This window comes from Oculina patagonica, chromosome 4 (assembly GCF_052425735.1).
Source record: "Oculina patagonica isolate OP01 chromosome 4, crgOcupat, whole genome shotgun sequence".
Lineage (NCBI taxonomy): Eukaryota > Metazoa > Cnidaria > Anthozoa > Scleractinia > Oculinidae > Oculina > Oculina patagonica.
The window spans coordinates 8,726,955-8,744,991 of record NC_135761.1 but is presented as its reverse complement, the minus strand read 5'-3'; the positions used below and the strand labels follow the sequence as shown (position 1 = coordinate 8,744,991).

Sequence of the window (18,037 nt, the reverse complement as noted above, 5' to 3'; positions counted from 1 at the left end):
TCTAACTCACAGAATCACGGGCGTGCCACCTAGTGTTTCTGTTGCAGTTCTTGCACTTAGGAGTTTGGTAGAAAATCATGTCATTATCAAATATCCCCACATTTAGACAGTCCTAACTCCCCCTGCCCCATAAAAAAACCCTCTTAGAGTTGGATAGAATCGGGAAAAATATGCAGGAAGTTTCATAATGCCACAACGTTCTAACTCACAGAATCACGGGCGTGCCACCTAGTGTTTCTGTTGCAGTTCTTGCACTTAGGAGTTTGGTAGAAAATCATGGCATTATCAAATATCCCCACATTCGGACAACCCCAATTCCCCCTGCCCCGTAAAAACCCCTCTTAGAGTTGGATAGAATCGGGAAAAATATGCAGGAAGTTTCATAATGCCATAACGTTTTAACTCACAGAATCACGGGCGTGCCACCTAGTGTTTCTGTTGCAGTTCTTGCACTTAGGAGTTTGGTAGAAAATCATGGCATTATCAAATATCCCCACATTCGGACAACCCCAATTCCCCCTGCCCCGTAAAAACCCCTCTTAGAGTTGGATAGAATCGAAAAAAAAATGCAGGAAGTTTCATAATGCCATAACGTTCTAACTCACAGAATCACGGACGTGCCACCTAGTGTTTCTGTTGCAGTTCTTGCACTTAGGAGTTTGGTAGAAAATCATGTCATTATCAAATATTCCAACATTCGGAAAACCCTAATTCCCCCTGCCCCGTAAAAACCCCTCTTAGAGTTGGATAGAATCGGGGGAAAAATGCAGGAATTTTCATAATGCCATAACGTTCTAACTCACAGAATCACGGGCGTGCCACCTAGTGTTTCTGTTGCTGTTGGATAAATACTTGCACTTAGGAGTTGTAGAACAGTATGGCATTATCAAATATCCCCACATTCTGACAAAAATAAAATAATAGTCCCTTATGCGTGTTAATCTAATATATGCTCTTTGAAAGACTTTCCATTTACCCTGCTTACTGTTGCTGGGTACGCTACATAAGGAGCAAATAATATAAAAAAAATAACAAGTAAAAATTATATATCTTTTTGATCTTTATGCGTATCTGGTTCAGTGATAAATTCAATAAGTAATTCACTGGACGGTTAATATATCTGAGCGGGCAGTGCTTGACAATCGATATATACGTGAATGAAATTCAAGTTTCATTGCCAGCGAAACTGCCTTCCATTACTGATCATATAACTAGGAAATTGCAGCACTAAACCGGGTAGTAGTAAAGGCCCGAATAATAATTGGTCAGAGTAAAACAATTGAATTTCTCGCAAACATCGATATTTTCGATTTTGACCCGCATCCGTTGTTTGACTACGTTGAAAACAAAGCACGGAACAGACTTCAGAGACTTACCTGGACACAGTGTATTCAATCCGGTCCATCGATGTGAAAAGCCAATCTGATCGAAACACAACATTCCGAAGAGCCGCACGCAAGCTTATGCAGGCATAACAAACCTTTTCTACTGCCGACAGAACAATTCTCTTTTCGTACGCAACTACCATATGAAAGATTTAGCAGTATCTTAAAGCTTCTTAATTTCAACTTCGCTGGAATTCGAATGATCACCGATTTGATCAATGTCCATATTGTATACCAGACTTTTTTCCGCCAAGCGAGTCCGCGCGCTGTAAAACATAATTTATTCTACCGCCAGAAACGAAAATTGATCCACATAACGTAGGTGTTGACAACATCAGCTTGCGAGACCGCAGCTTCAGTCCAAAGAATACATTAAAACGAAGACAAAGTTTTGGCCAAGCTTAATAGCGGACTTCATTCTTGAAAGCAAACGAATTCATTATAAATTTCTTTTCACCTTCTTTTAATGAGACTTATAAATACATGTAGCGCTGCTACGCCTGCTTGCTAAAAATATATTACGCCAGGACTTCTAATTAGAAAGTTGTCAAGTGATGACTTGTGAATGATGTGTAACATTCCTTCACCAAAGCTTTCGAAGCATCATATAGCGTCATCTGTCAACAGGCCTATTGTGTGATATTGCGAAATCGGGTCACTTATGTGTGCTCATAGCCGCTCAATCCGTCCGTAACTAAGGCCTGCGGGTCCTCATGGGTCAACCTCGCTGTTTCTGATATGTGCGTATTTTTCTTTTCAGTGCCTCTTGTTGTGTTTAGCGAGTGTTTTTCATGGCCATTTGGCGAGTTAGCTTGTCGTTTTTCTCGCCCATTATTTCTTGTTTTCACTGGTGTATCTGTTTGCACAATGATAACGCTAAGTTATGAAAGATACCTAGTTGTGGTGAAGCCACTGGCACCGAAACTAACACGCAAAAAGGTATTGTGGGTCATCGCTTTTATCTGGATATTAGCAAGCTTAGTTTTTGGTCTCCCAAGATCTTTCACGTTCGGATTGACAACCGAGAAAGGAATTCTTCTATGTGACCCAGTTGGTGGAAAAATTACCATTACGACCTTGACTAAAATCTTGCGCATTATCTGTACTTTAATTGTGGCCCGCTGGCAGGTCATTCTCGCAAGGAAGGTAAGCAACATGAGGTAAACGTTATAAATTTAATTTCACTTCGGTGGGAAGACCCTTTTTAGTAGGTAATGACGAATATTAAAGATCTGCACGCTTTTTTTAAGAGCCAAGAGGTGTCCTGTCAGCAAAGTACCGAAATAGATTCGAAAATATTAAATCTTTTCGTTAAGTTGGTACATATATAACTTATAATTAAAATGAATAGGCGATTAAATATTCACCTCCATGTCATGGGACAAAGCGGAAAAACTGCTCCACTAGCTCGGTCAAAAGAGTGAATTTCCACTTTTTTTAAGAAGCGTTTAATTTAACCTTACTATAATTTAAATTATAGTATAGTAATAGATTAATTATAGTAAGCATAGTATTTACGTATAGTATAGTCAAAGTTTAATTATAGAAGGTATAATTTTTATATATTTTTAAAGAGAATTCTTTTCATCACAATAAATGTTTATGACTAGTCAGTCGTCTATTTGTTTGCTTAATAATGACAAGTCGTTCATTGCTTTAAACAGCAATGATTAAGAATGTTCACAAACATGAAAGCTAAATAAAATATAGGTGCTCTCTAGCTTTATGCTACCTAAGACTATTATGTTTATTATTATTATGTTATTATGGACAGGGCTTTTTTTCGCAAAGTACGAGAAAATGTCAGCACTTAATACGAAAACCTTAAATCAAGAAAGTTACATGGACCTTTCAAGTAACGAATTAAAAGCCTCACGTAGCTTGGTAAGTACAATAAAAGGTGCACAAAGGGCCACTCTGGCCTGTGAATTAAATTTTAATGACTGTGCGTCAAACGTTTGGCAGGAATTGCAAGAAAAAATACGATTTTCCGCGAGATTCTGAGCAAGAATGTCGAGCAACAGATGCGTGAAAGAGGAAAAGAAACGTTAATATTCAGTTTTCTTCAGTACAAACGACGAAAATTCGTGGACTTAACTCAAATGAAGGACCTCATAGTGGACACAACAATTATGTAAAACAGAGATATTAAATTTAGCCTTTTAAAATTTCGCGGCACAGTTTTTTTCGCGCGAGACTTCAGTTTTGCGATATATTTTTAACTCTTTTTATATACTTTTAAGTTTTTATTTTTATCTTTATACATTCTTTTTTAAATTTTAATTAACAAATAAAGAAGCCTAAACCATGTTTTATACTGTCATAAAACACCACGGGCATTTGAGAACACGAGGGAAATGTAGAAAACATGAGTCGCAGGCGACTGTTTTCTACATTTCTCGAGTTTCTCCATTTCTCCATTTCTCCTGGATCCGTAACCACGCAACAAATAAACAGGAGGCATTGATCATGAGTAAGTCAGGAGAAGCAAGTAAATCCGGACGGAAAAGACACAGTATAAACATTTATTCCGGCATATAATTTAATTTCTTTACAATGTTCTGCAGCTGTTTTTTTAAATTATTTTTCTTTTGAATTATTTTATTTCTGACTTCTAAGTTAACGAGCTCGACTTCTCCATAACACTTACTATAATTGTGGAACTCAATGTTTTCTGATATTCATCTTGGTGGAGCAAATCTCCAAGTCAGTGAGTTTGAAATTTATCATAATTAATAATCTAAAATTTGGCAACTCTTTCCAATCCGTGCGATTGCCCTTATGAGAAATGTTTCAGTTTACCATTCACTTGTTAGGAGAATTTGTTGGATTGATCAGAAGATAACTTTGACATGGTAAATGGTTGACTGTTTGAAAATATAACTTGTACATTATATCGTGCGAAAGTTCCGGCGTTTCGTATTTAATGTATTTCCTCATCTGACTCTGTAATTTGGAACGGCTCACCCGTTCTTCCCGCCTGGCTTGGCCGAGAATTTCGCCTGTGGAACGCCTTTGGAACGACTTTGATTCAGAGGCCATACTTTTCATGTGCCGATCCTAATTCATAAATTACTATAATGTATTTTGCCAACTTTGATTGGTTTTATTGGAACTGTATTTAATTAGGAAAGGCCTCGGAACGGTCAAAAAGTACGGCGTCTGAATCAAGAGGCGTACTTTTGTCAATTTGGGTCGGTCCAAATTCGAATTGAGTTCGGCTCATGAAAAGTGCGGCGTCTGAACCGGGCTTTAGAGTAAATACTTTGAATATGCAAAATTAAGCAAACAATCAAATAATGAATCAAAGAAACAAACAAGAAATCTGCCGGTCCAATAAGTCCGGTTTGGCCAGAAAGCCTTTTGCAAGCCACGTAGAGAGCGGATTTGCGAATCCAAGTTCACAACTGCAATTACATAAAATTGTTTCGCAATGTTCACTGCACGAAACTGATGGATGAATTCAAAATCGTGATAGCAGAATCTAAGGAAATATAAAGAAAGTATTAAATGAAGAGTATATTTGATAACTGTATTTGATCAGACAAAAGAAAAAGGAATACAATCATTAACAATCTGAGCGCGAAGTGATCTTGTCATTACAGTGTGCACAATAGTAGAGGCCAATATACTAAATTTCCTGCAGAACAAAGACCTCTCTTCGTCCTCGTAGCCTTTTGCACTCAAGTGTAAAGAAATCTATCAAAGCTTTTCGAAAATCCGTGCTCAGCAAGCAGAGAATGACGGGATTGGCACAGCTATGGCTGACTTGTAACATCCGGGATATGCTTTCAGCTGTCTCGTTGTAAGACCACTGGGCGAACGCGGGATAAATATTCAATAAAGTCACGACATTGAATGGCAGATAACAAACAACATATACGGTAACCATTGTTATAAGAAGCCGCATCAGTTTCGTGTTCCTCTTGGCACGTGACCTCGTAGCATCACGTGACGGGAAGGCGTCTCCTATGACGTGAACATCTTGCCTGAGCTTGCGCATTACTCGACTGTATGCCCAACACACAACAGCAAAAGGTAAAATTAACGTCCAAATAAAAATCCATGTTTTCATAACAATAAGTAGAGTTAAGTTTGTTAAAACTGGGTCACATTGAAGAATTCCTTTAGCAGTTGATAGCTCATAGAAAAACGACTTCGGAAGGCCAAATAAAAGGTACGACAAAGCCCATATTACAAAAGTTGCTTTCTTAGCCATTTTGTGAGTCAGTTTCAAGTCGAATGGCCTTACCACAGCTTTGTATCTTTCAAAACTCAGTGCTACCATTGTGGCAACAGACACTCCGGTGAAAACAAAAAACAAAGGTCGTGAAAAACGACAAGCTAACTCTCCTAGCGGCCACGAGAAACACTCACTAAAGACCACAATTGGCACAGAGAAGAAGAAAACGCACATATCCGAGATAGCGAGGTTGACAACCAAATAGTTAAATGGTGTGTGAAGTTTTGAGTCCTTGCAGACTGTAACGATAGCAAAGATGTTTCCAAATAATCCAAAGCAAAAAACTACAGCATAATATGCAAAACCAAAGATGGCTATCGGCGCAGAAACACACGTTGACAGCTGGTTGTTTCCCGTGGTTGAGTTTAGGTCTTCGGAGTGGCTCGAGTTCAAAAGATTTATCACGTTTTTAACCATGATCATGATAGCTTAGATTGATGTCAAATCAGCAGTGTGAAATTAGTATATTCGTACGTTGCTCACCAGAATTCAAGTGGAATACATCAGACGGAGACCATTTGAATCTTGAGTCTCTTGACTTCAATTATATATCTTGATATCCTATTTTAATTGTTGCTTTTAACTGGGTATTCTGAAACTGAGCAGTCAGTTGACATATATAAGTAATAAATAATTGATATTCATTTTAACCTTTGCTTATGATTGGTTATTCTCCTGAAACGGAGGAGTTGACATAAATAAGTCATGAATATCTGATATCGATATTTTCGTTATTGACTTTTAGCAGGGTTCAGATCTGCGGTTTATTTGTTGGATTTTCCTTTGTCAATAAAATATTCTTTCACTTTCGGTGGCTATTTTCAAGATTCTCATCTCAAAAAATATAGAATCAAATTTTAAATTAGACAATTGACAGGGAGATCCAGAGGCTAACCCTGTAACGGCTTGAAAGTTAAAATTACGGTACAAAATAGGCAAAACAACTTAGAGACATATGATAATACATCAACAATACTACTCAAAAATTTTAAAATTTACATAAACGTTTTGGCGTCAATAATTGAAATGTCAAAATAAAGTACACTTCAATCGAGGTTTGTGTACTGTTCAAAAGCGTTTTAATTATATAACTGCTGTAACAATGGATAATAGATATAATGATTCAATTTTGATTCATAAATACTAATTTCCTCTACCTATGCAAGGGAAAATTGCAAAAGTTTAAAGGTCAAATCAGGACAAATGAACAGAAATTTCAAAATGTCATTTTAACCAACCAAACACTAAAAATATCCATTATTAAGTGAAATTAAATTTTTTTTTTGCTTTCCAAGCAAATTACAGCAAAAATACGAAGATTTCCGAAGGCTTCACGAAAACGTTTTTGAATGACTGCGCACTGAAATAGGAAGGAGTGGAACGAGTTTTTGACGTCATAATTGGTGTTTTTGAAAATGACCGCAGACCAATTCCGCAGACTGCAACGTCTAATCAATTGAAAATAAATTTATATTTTAATTTCAATTCTCGCAAATTTCCGGATGTATTCTGCTTATTTATCCCTTTAAGAGCTACTCCCGCTGAATATTCAAAGAGAGCGTTCAACCCCAAATAGTAAAACCAAAAATCAGCCGTCGTGGCCGACGTTGTCCAAAATAGACAAAATACGCAGAATTTGGACATCTCAGTGATCTCACGTTGTTGTTCTGCAGGGAACGGTTTTCAATTTTACGAAGATTCAAAACGCCCGTGCAGAGTTAACGCACGTGCAAAGTTAACGCACGTGAAGATAATTCTGCTCATTAACGTTAAATGCGAATGAGAAAGAACAATAGATCTAGAGATTTATGATTTGTTTCATACCAGCGTGCATTCTACCTATGTCATTACTTGGCTTCACACTAGAGCTTAAAGTATAGTCTAAGTGCACTTTTAACCTACTTTGAGTGTGAAGGGGTAAAACGTACTTACTTGAACTTTTCTTGGTGACCATGGAAACTTTCGTAGTTCAAAGAAGCCGAAGTACGCCGCCAAGTATGGTCTACACCACACTTGAGAACGCACTTGACCAATAGGAAATGGAAGCCAACTGAAAGCGCGCGCGTGCAGCGTTGTCACGATTCTGAAAAACAACTTGCCAGCTGAAATCAGAAGAAATTCAAAATGGACGGCTGGTGTTCGGAGGAGCAAGAGTCTTTTATGTAAGTTAACAAAGAAAGAAAAGAAAAGTCGATGCATATGGTTAAACTTATAATAAACTTATAATCCTATTTTAACTTCCTTTTTTTCAAAGACGGCTTTAACCATCGTTTTTCATTTCTACTACGAAATGCGGTTCTTCAAAACCAGCCACACGTGCTGCCACTATTTCAACCTGGCCACTTCTTCGCGCCGCAACAAATACACTTTATCCCGCCGACTCCTTCAAACAATCCAGGCAAAGAATCGTCCAAAGGAAAGCGTGCAATCGTGTTTGTGATAATTATGCGTGACTGATTTTACCCCGCGAAAGATGATTGACAGCTTGTACCTCAAGTAATATACTTAAGCCTGGTTCTCATATGATCGTCCCGATCGTCTCTGTCGCTTCTGTCGCTTCACTAAGTTTGCTTGCTCCAATCACCTCAGACTTCTGCTAGCGACAGAAGCGACAGAGACGATCGGGGCGATCATATGAGAACCAGCCTTTAGTCATCAAGTGTGAAGCCAGATTTTGTAAAATACGACTTAAGATTTTTAAGTGCACTTTATTCAAGTGCTGACTTGAAACTAACTTAGCTTCCAGGGGCGTAGCTAGCCTATAGGCCCGTAGGCCCGGGCCTACAAATTTTTCAACCCACTCGAGCTTGTATTTTGAAAATGTGCGATAGAAAAACTTCAAGCTGAAACTCTTTCAAGATAAATTGAAAGCAATTTGTAACGTATCTTAGCATTATACATATCACAAGTACTCTTTCGCGATGAGATCAAGGCTCCAGTGGCGGTAGGGACCCTCCCCCTAGATCCGATTATTTTCGACAGCGGCCAACCTTTTTCTAGGGTCTGAATGATCTGGGCACCCATTTTCTGTAGGTCTGGATCCGCCATTTGGCCCATCTAGCAAGTGCAAACTCGGGAGCCTTCTAGACTGGCCAGGTGACAGACAAACGCACAATGGCATGTGCCGTAAAAGACAAGTGCGTTTATTTTGGAATGAGTGAACACTGGCACAATTCTTTATAATTTAGGTGCTGTGAAATATACCATCAGCAGAAAGTAAAGGAGAAAGCTTTCTTCGGGAATTTATTAAAGCTGGCTATCGGCAGTCTATCGCCGCCTATATGGCCTCTTACTGCCGTCTGTTAAGATTCCGCTTATAAGATTTGCATCTAAAGAAATAGTTTGTTTAGGAAACCTGTTCTGTGTTCAATAAAATAATCATTAACAGCACTTCTTTTGATTCCCGGAATGCAGGAAATCGCATTTTCGAGCTTCTTCTTCTTCTTCTTCTATTTTTCTGCGGGACGGCATGCCCCAGAGCCTTTAGGAAAAGTGGGCCTTAGGGCCCCTTTTGTGGTTACCGTCGCCTAGTACACCATCGGAAGTCGCTTATGAAAAATGTTATTCAAACCCCTGTTTTTCGAGAGTTGATGAAAAGAAATCCTCGGTCGAGCTCCTCTGCCCCAATCCCCTCGAAAAGCGGCCTTAGGGCCGATTGACCAGGCCTACAACTCTTTAAAAAGCTGGCTACGCCCCTGGCTTCTAGTGTGAAGCCAAGTAGTATGTCTCACATGATATGCAACCAACAAACAAAACGGCCCAACAGAACGAAATAGAACGAAATAACTGCTTGAAATGTCGCTAAACACATTTCCGCGGTCTGCGGAATCGGTCTGCGGTCGTCTACAAAAACACCAATTATTACGTCACAAGTTTTTATTTCCGACAATTTTCCGACAGTTTTTCCGAGCACTCTACGATTATGAAGGCCTAAAAAAGCATTTTTCAACTTGCATTATCTCTGCAATGCAATGTCCAATTAGTTTAAGACTTCGGGATATGTTCATTTAGCTATAACTGATGACAAATGTTTCATAAGACAAGGATAAAATACATCAAAAGAATTACTAGAGGTAACAAAAATGTTAAAAGAACATTTAAAGAAAACAGCACAGATTAAAAAAATGTACTTAAATATCAAGCCAAAATTGTGTTTACAGAACACAGAATCATCAAATTAATACGAAAAAAGGTTCTAATAATCGGTCTACTAATAAATTTGCGAACGAACGGAGGCTTTTCCTAAATTAGACTGCAACACTTGACCTGGAAACTCGTAAGGGTGCCATAACTAAACGAGTTTCCAGATCATGACTTCGATACGGCAAAAATAATAATATATAGTACGCGCGCTCACAAAAAAATATTGTTACTTCGTTACTGTTGAAACAGGGTGTCGGTATTTACCTTTTGTGTCGGCAGTCTACTGTATATTTCTCGAGAAGGTGGCCGTGGTCACATCATAATGATGTTCAAAGATCCTTCAGGTTTATAAATGCTATACTGATCAGTGACCAAATTACGCGGCGTAGAATAAAACACGAGTATAGTCTTATTGCTGGCCGAGTTTTGGGCCTAAACGCTGCCAAAATGTAAGATTGAAAACTAAGAAGATTTCAAAGCTAATTAAATGCGAGGTAAAAGAAAAAGACATTATCCAATGAGGGTTATGGAAGGCTTGTACTGTATCAACACAAAAGATCAACACACTAAGGTTCAGCTGGCCCAGGCGATTAAATAACTGATATGAGAAAAATATGGTTTGACAGATGAATTTTCATTTCTTGCATGATTTACTTTACTTTAAAATGGTAGAATTTTTTTGTAATCTTTTTATTTTGCCCGCAAGTTTAGACCAGCCTGTTTCGTGTGATGTGAAAACATGTTCTGGCCCGCTATGAATGAATCAAGCTTAAAGTTGTCAGAAACTGATTAAATATTCAAACTTCTTATAATTTAAATATTCATGCGGAGATATAGGATCTGGGTAAACAGATTTTGAAAATTAATATTGTCTGCAAAATTGTCAAAAACTAGGACTAACTTAACCAGACAAATTATCGCTCTCAGACTTCGACCAACTCTCATACTGGTCATTAGCATAACCCAGTGACCGACAATTAGGAAAGCTCGCAAACTGCCGATTGGCTATTCAAGGACGGTCTAATTGTTAAATAGACAGTAGAGAATTTCGCTGCGCCTAACATCGGTCCAGGCTTGATCATGACATTTTCTTTGAGTCGACTCAATTAAAAGTTCGGACGTTCGATGGATTATCAGTAGAACAAGTGATTGTGCAGGAAGAAGGTTTGACAAGAACAGATAAGAAAAGCGTTAATCTTTGATCTGATCGTGGTCGACGTTCACGTTTTTGCTCACAAAGAACGAAAAGCTAAGCCTGTTTTAGTTTTTTATGGCGATTTACACTTTTGGCATCGCGGGTTTTAACTGCCACTGTAACGACACACATCAGTTATTACGCTGATTATCGCACGTTTTGGCCATAACCATATCCGGACCCTGGTACCAACTAAAAGCGATAAGAACGAAAGCTAAATTTTTAAAAACTACAGTCCAAGCCCTCTTAACGGACACTCTCGTAAGCGGACAGCTTTACTTACGGCCGCCTTGTCTGAAACCCCGTTTTAACTCCCCATACAAACTCTGTATTTTTACATTCTCGTAAGCGGACATTCCCGTAAGCGGCCGCGGACACTTTCACAGATTACGACTTAGACTTTTTCTTTGCCGTTATTAAGCTCCCGTAAGCGGACACCCCAAAGAAAATCCTAAAAACCCACTATCTTGTTTTTTATCGATCAACAGTCACATCGCCATTCGTCACAATGATTTTACAGTAATTACAGTACCATATTTCAGTGTTTGTTTTGTCGTCATCTATGTCCGTCCGGTTATTGTTAGCTGGAAAAGCTCCCGACGTAAGCGGCCATCTATCCTCTACACCTCTAGTGGCCGCTTACGAGAACCATTCTTGTAAGCGGACCGCTCCAGTTACGGACCCTTTTTTGCGTCCCGAGGGTGTCCGCTTACGAGAGCTTCGACTGTACTAAAGAGAGAGGCGCACGAGGTTTAATCAAAGGCGCTTTGTTAGCCCACTCGTGAATGAGAATACTAAATGTATTGGTGTAGAGCTATGAAATGATTCGGTTTTTTGTGAGCGGCATGTTAGTATAGAAGTTCTTTAAAGGGAGATATGATCACGTTGGTTCCTTGTGTTTACAGCGGACACGGGTAATCCATTCAAAAGCCTTCGTTATATAACACTAATTTCTACCATAAAGTACAAGCTTGCTAACGCGTTATGCAATGCGTTGGCCCTCCAGTCCAGCGGCCCGGGTTCGATTCTCAGCAGGGACGATGAATTTTTTTTTTACGACAATCTATTTTACAATTTTATACGACGTCTTTTTTTTCTTTCTCCTGTTTTTATGAATCTACCAGAGATGCAAATCTAGTACAAGTACTATACAGTTTGGCGAGCTTTTTTACGATAAATTATTTACGTATCATGACTATCGATTATCATGCAATACGCTTGGAACTATAAAACATTCAGAGACTGCTAAAATTGGACTTTATTCATACAATTGTCCTGAAATCAACCCTTTAATACCCAACACAGTCGCAGTCCACAGTTCGTGCCTGGAAAATCTAAAAATTCGATCAAAACACGGAATATCAGTTCAGTGCTTCGAAGATTTTCATATTTTCTTTAAGATTTTTTCTTCTATTTGTCATGTGAAATTCTTAAGAGCTATAAATCGAGCCATTCGAAGAAGCTTTTATACATACAAGCCATTAAACTTTGAACCTACGGTATCGGTCATCGTACTAACAACAACACAAAGAAATCTATATTCTAATTTTCAGCCCAAGTGATCAGTACGCCGAAGTTGTCAAGCGGTTAGGGGTTTGGTCTTCAAAAACATAGTTGATGTTAGGAGTCGCCGGTTCAAACCTCAGAAGTGTTAAACAAAAAGTTAAAAAAAAAACAAGGAAAATTAATTTATAATTTAATGCATAAACTATTATTCATAAATTAAAGTTAACAGCCCATCGACCGACCGACCGACTGACCGAGTGAAAATTTGCATATCACTTTCATAACCATACTCGTTTCATTACATTCACGAGTAAAAATGAAAAATAGAATGCAGTTGATTATACCCCCACAAGGCTCAGACAACATCAGCGTGTTCTGAGAGAAATAATAATAATAATAATAATAATAATCGATATTTTAACAGGGTGACCCCTTCAGTCGCAGGACTGGTATCAACGGGGGCCCTGTGTAAAATAAAACAAATTAAAGTAAAAAAGAGTATGTATAAAATATCTATCTATCTATAAAAACTACTTTAAATAGAGGGAATCAGAAGTACATAATCTATTTGTTTTAGATAATGTACTTCTGAGGGAATCTAGACGTAGTTTTTCTCTTAAAAAAGTGTTTTAAGAACACCGGATGGTTTAAAAAGGGAAATCGTCAACCATTCCGGTGTGTTTGCCTTTGGCTTTTGAGGCCCGCGCTGACTTCAAACGCTTTTTCAAGATTCAACCAAACGCTGCCAAACGTTCTGACTTTTTCTAAAACTTTCAGGTAATAATTTGGTAGGGTTGGATGAGAAGGTCAAAAAACGCCCGGTCTGAATAGGGTTAATGAGAAATCAGCCTGAAAATGTTCTCAAAATTCGTTTCAAAAATACTATACAGTATGCATAACTGGATATATAATTGACACACAATGTTTTTATTACTACTAGAAAATTAATTTCAAAGAAATAAATACTATTACTAATATATGTATGCACACCCACAATACTTTAATACGAGTTAACTTGCTTTAATTATTATTCTGGCCTCATGTTTCTTTTATATAAGAACATGTTTTATTTAAAATATAAATAAACATTATCTTTGAACATCTAAAGGAATATATAACCTTAATTAATTTGCGGATAGAAATCAAGCTACGGTTATAAATATCGATATTTCGAAGACGCACGGAAACAACTTGAAAACGTTTTCAAATTCAATCCGTTTGCATCCGAGACATCCGCAGCTAAAGACGTTTGTTAACAGTTTTAGTGCTCTAATGTAGCAATTGTTAATAAATATGAACTAGTAATTTTAGGTTTCCTGCGACACAAATATAAAGTTTGAATGTTCAAAAAATCTGGTAAAATCCGTGACATAGTCCCTTTAATCTACTTGTTATTATATGTGTTTGTTTACTGTAATGTATTTAGTAAATGCCTGTATGGAATGACAGGCTGACGACGAGTTACGTTCAAGCAAAACGTGTGTGAAAGCGTAGTGAGATATCTCTTTAGACCCAGCTCGTGTTTACGCAACTCTTCGAATACTTCATGTTTTCGTAGCTCTGGAGGAGCTTCTTCTATGATCTGTTCAATATATTCATGTCGTATCTTCTTGGAATCTGTTTGGTTTCTTTGGTATGGACGATGAATTGGATTACCTGCTGTAACGGGAGCAAACAGAAGTGCTTGGCCGGGAAATTTTACCTCGACGGTAGTAACAGTGTGTATATTGATGTCGAGCCAACTCTGGTGCTCATATTGCGTCGGGTAAGGAAGGATGTGTTCAATAGCTTTATGATGAAAAGCGTTGAAGACTGCATCAAAAAACACAGTAGGAAGAACTAGAGATGTCTCATTTATACCACACAATTCTTTTCTTCTTTTTTGCACAACATCTGCTCCATTGTGATACAAGTAATGCAACACTCCCACAGCCGGCTCGTAATCTAACAACCACTTTTCCACAGCTCGGAAAGGCGACATCTTAGTTCGCATGTCGGCAGGTGTGAATTTGTTGTACCTGAGTTTCGTATCGTCGTTTATAAATATGTAATAATGGTAACCCGGTCTCCTATCCATAGCTTCAAAAAACAGCACATTCCTTCCTGATGCCCAGCCGGTATTCGGATCAAACAAATAGCTTATGTGTGATTGATTGTCGTTTCGACGACATTTGGATCGGAAACTTAGCACAATGACATCACAGTCGCAGGTTTTGGCATCACCGATTTGAGACGAAGTTGCCAAGTTTGGTGGAAGGCATCGCTCGGTTTCTGTCAGATAAATGAAGGGCTTCACACGTGTGATTTCTGTGCTTCTTTGTGCTGCGTATTCGCGAAGTTCCAAGTTGTGGTTGGTGTAAAATTTAACGCCGACCCGTTGAATAAACTTGTTGATGTTGTGAACGTTTTCTGACACATAAAAAACCATACCCACAATGATAACGGAACTTAAGGCCATCACGAATAAAAAGACACCCCTTAACTTCATTTCAGTGCAATGTTTAGAAACTTCTCGGTACCCCGCGTGGGAATGTTTTGTAAAACAACTGAAGCTTCGCTAAATTTTAAAAAAATTTATGGTTTGGTTCAAACATAGCTGCCCGGAATATCTCCGATTGCTTGGAAACGAAGAGAAATCAAGTTATGCTTATAGCTTCGTCGTCCTGTCAGAATTTTGGTAGCATTTTCACAACTTTTTTTCGACTATTTTTCTTCGAAATCGTGGCAAAGTTCTAACTTCAGTTAATTCCCAGCTCAATAAGAAAAAAAGTGAATTAAAATAAAGAATTTGTATCCAAATCTACCATACCAAGCAATTTACGAAAAGGAATTAAGTTATGCTCAAAGCTTCGGCGTCCTGTCAAGTTCCGTCAGAATTTTGGAAGCATTTTCATAAATGCAATGTAAATATTACGACTGCTTGGAAACCATTTTTAGATGGATACTGCAAGAAATTTCGATGCGCTACCTTTCTTCAAAATCATGACAAAGTTCTTAGTTAGTTTGTTGCTCAACAAGATAAAAGTGAACTGTAATAAGGAATTAAAAATCGAAACTAAGTTCTGGAACTGGGAACTAAGTTCTGCTCATACTGAAAAAGTTCTGCTCATAGCTTCAGGGTAGACGAAGAAGGTGATGTTAATATTGCGTGATTGAATACCAGCAACGATCGATGATTTAATTGATCATTCGACTTATCGAAGGAAGCTTCATATAAAAGAGTGGTTTTACTTAAGCCGTGAAATAAATAGTGGGATAGTACACGCTACTACTTCGTATTAGTTCTTATTATTCCACTATAGTTGGTAATTTAAAATTCGTTTGCGGAAACACTAATTAGTAAGCACTGCTACACACAGGCTTACATTTTCACGCGTTGAGTAGAATCATTCTACTGGAGATTATCAGGCGCTTCATGAAAAGAAAACTAAATGGTTATCTCACTTGTTTTTAGTCCAGTTACTCATATGATTATACATATTATTTTTTTGCGGTTCACAGCGGCTGCTATAAAACCGACCGTTCGTAATTGCATGCTAAGAACTCGATTATAATTTTACAAAAATAGACCTTTTTAGCTTTGTATGCAAATTGCCCATTAAAAATTATGTGACGTTTTTCTCAGATAATTTTTCCTTTGTCCATCTCAGAATTATTCTTTCATTTCCAAGTGTTTTTCTTTTAAATTTGAAACATAATTTTCCAGGGTAATATCACATGTTCTGAAATGGGACAACAAACCTGACTACAATGACTACAATGTGGAATCAATAAATTGGAGACTTGCTTTTAGTCTGGTAAAACTGACAATAAGATATTTTTATAATAATAATCATAATAATCATTTCTATAGCGCTATTTAGCTAATCTTTCATAACGCTTTTTATACTATTTTTGTAATTATACCGCTGCTGTTTTCACTGAATATTAAAATATTCTTTTCTCATATAAATCAGATAGATACATTTCAGCTCCCACTGACACCTAATCAAGGAATCGCATATCACCATATCTTATTTTCATTTGAATAAAAATTAACCTGCCGATTTCATTTTTTTTTATCAGCAGGAACATCTGGCTTTTTTCGATCGAGAACGCAATAAGTGATTGTCATAAGTGATTGTGATTCGATTGTCATTCGACAAGACAGGATCCTCTTTTTTTGCTTCTCTTGCAATCGATAATCTGTTCAGTGTTCAGTTTTGGTGCGACAGGGATGATAACAGGTCAGTGATATATTACGTTATATATAAGCTAGGAAGAAAATACTCTTGTAAATATTCTTAGATTATAGCGTATTGCATGCCCATTATATAATGTTAAATTGGGGTACCAGTTAAGAGAGTTTGGTGTATAACTTCTTGCAGAAATGTTCTAAGCATCAAACATACGGCTAGTGCTGCTTTCGTCGTTGTTTTTTTTTTTTTGGCTAGCTTTGCCGTTTAGAGAAAGGAAGAACATTATACGATTTTGGTTTAAAACCTATAATTGTATTGTATTTACAAATTTGTATTTACAAATTTTCGACACATGAAATTATATTCGTAAAATATTTTAAAATTTCGCAAATTTCAGCCTCGGTATTCTTGTAAAGTATATTCTTATGGAAAAAAGTGTATTACCTAACAGAAAAGGTTAGTCAATATGTATGTCACTTCTGTCATCGGGATTCGGCCGGATCAGGAAGGTCTGCCGGGAAACAACTCAGTGTAATAAATCATGATACATATCATAAGGATAAATTGCTATATCTAACATTACATACAAACGTGTACAATTATTTTTTTGAACGCAAAGCATTCTCTTTTGAAGGGTCGATTTTCGTCTTCGACTGAAGTTATATGTAGTAGATAAAATATGAGCGGGAGATCTGTATCTGTTATGCGAATCAGTAGAGATCTGTATCAAAAGTTAATGAATACTAATTAGCTGAGCAGGAGTTTGTATCCAAAGTTAATTCTATTGTCTGATTTTGTATTGGGGTTTACAGATGTGTACATGTGATCTGAATACTGTGTTGGGATTGGTTTGCACCCTCATGAATAGTTAATGAATTTTACAAGTACAATTACAGTTCCTTTAGCTATTCTCATGCCAACAAACTGATCACGATAATCAAAATACTGAATTGACAATAACAGACAATGCGAGTGAATAAGTATATTTCACCAACAGAAGTGAAATTTGCAACTAAATATCTTCCAAGAAAACAAATAAAAAATGATTTTAATTACAGAACATCAACGTTGATATTTTCTAGCTGGGACAAGTAAAGCCCGGTGAGCCCAGTTGTTTTACTCTTAAAATTGGTCGACTAGTTTTGTAGATAGACTTATTGATAGTCAGATTTATTGATATGAGATATTCAGTGATATGAGATATAACAGTCAAAGAGGGTGCACAACAAGAATTTAATGTTTTTCTTTTATTCTTGTCAAATTTACTACCCTTTTTTTTTCAGTTGCAGGAAATTACATTAAAAAAACAACAAAAATATACACCGCCACGAGCTAAGTGAGCCAATCTGAAAAAGAATCAAACTCTGATTGTTATCTCGATCTTTTC

At 37.3% G+C, this 18,037-nt stretch overlaps 2 protein-coding genes across 2 annotated transcripts; both read right to left on the bottom strand.

The window, feature by feature from the left end:
* Positions 1-5,016: 5,016 nt before the first annotated feature.
* LOC144651377 (somatostatin receptor type 4-like) lies at positions 5,017-6,045 on the bottom strand. The gene has a single exon (XM_078511311.1). The coding sequence runs from the start codon at positions 6,043-6,045 to the stop codon at positions 5,017-5,019; it is 1,029 nt and encodes a 342-aa protein (XP_078367437.1).
* Positions 6,046-13,880: 7,835 nt separating this feature from the next.
* LOC144649437 (uncharacterized) lies at positions 13,881-14,989 on the bottom strand. Its single transcript, XM_078508926.1, has one exon. The coding sequence runs from the start codon at positions 14,958-14,960 to the stop codon at positions 13,881-13,883; it is 1,080 nt and encodes a 359-aa protein (XP_078365052.1). The 5' UTR covers positions 14,961-14,989.
* Between the last annotated feature and the right edge of the window lie 3,048 nt (positions 14,990-18,037).

Excerpts from the sequence above, each read along its gene's own strand:
- LOC144651377 (XM_078511311.1), bottom strand. The coding sequence starts at position 6,045 with ATGGTTAAAAACGTGATAAATCTTTTGAACTCGAGCCACTCCGAAGAC.
- LOC144649437 (XM_078508926.1), bottom strand. The coding sequence starts at position 14,960 with ATGAAGTTAAGGGGTGTCTTTTTATTCGTGATGGCCTTAAGTTCCGTT.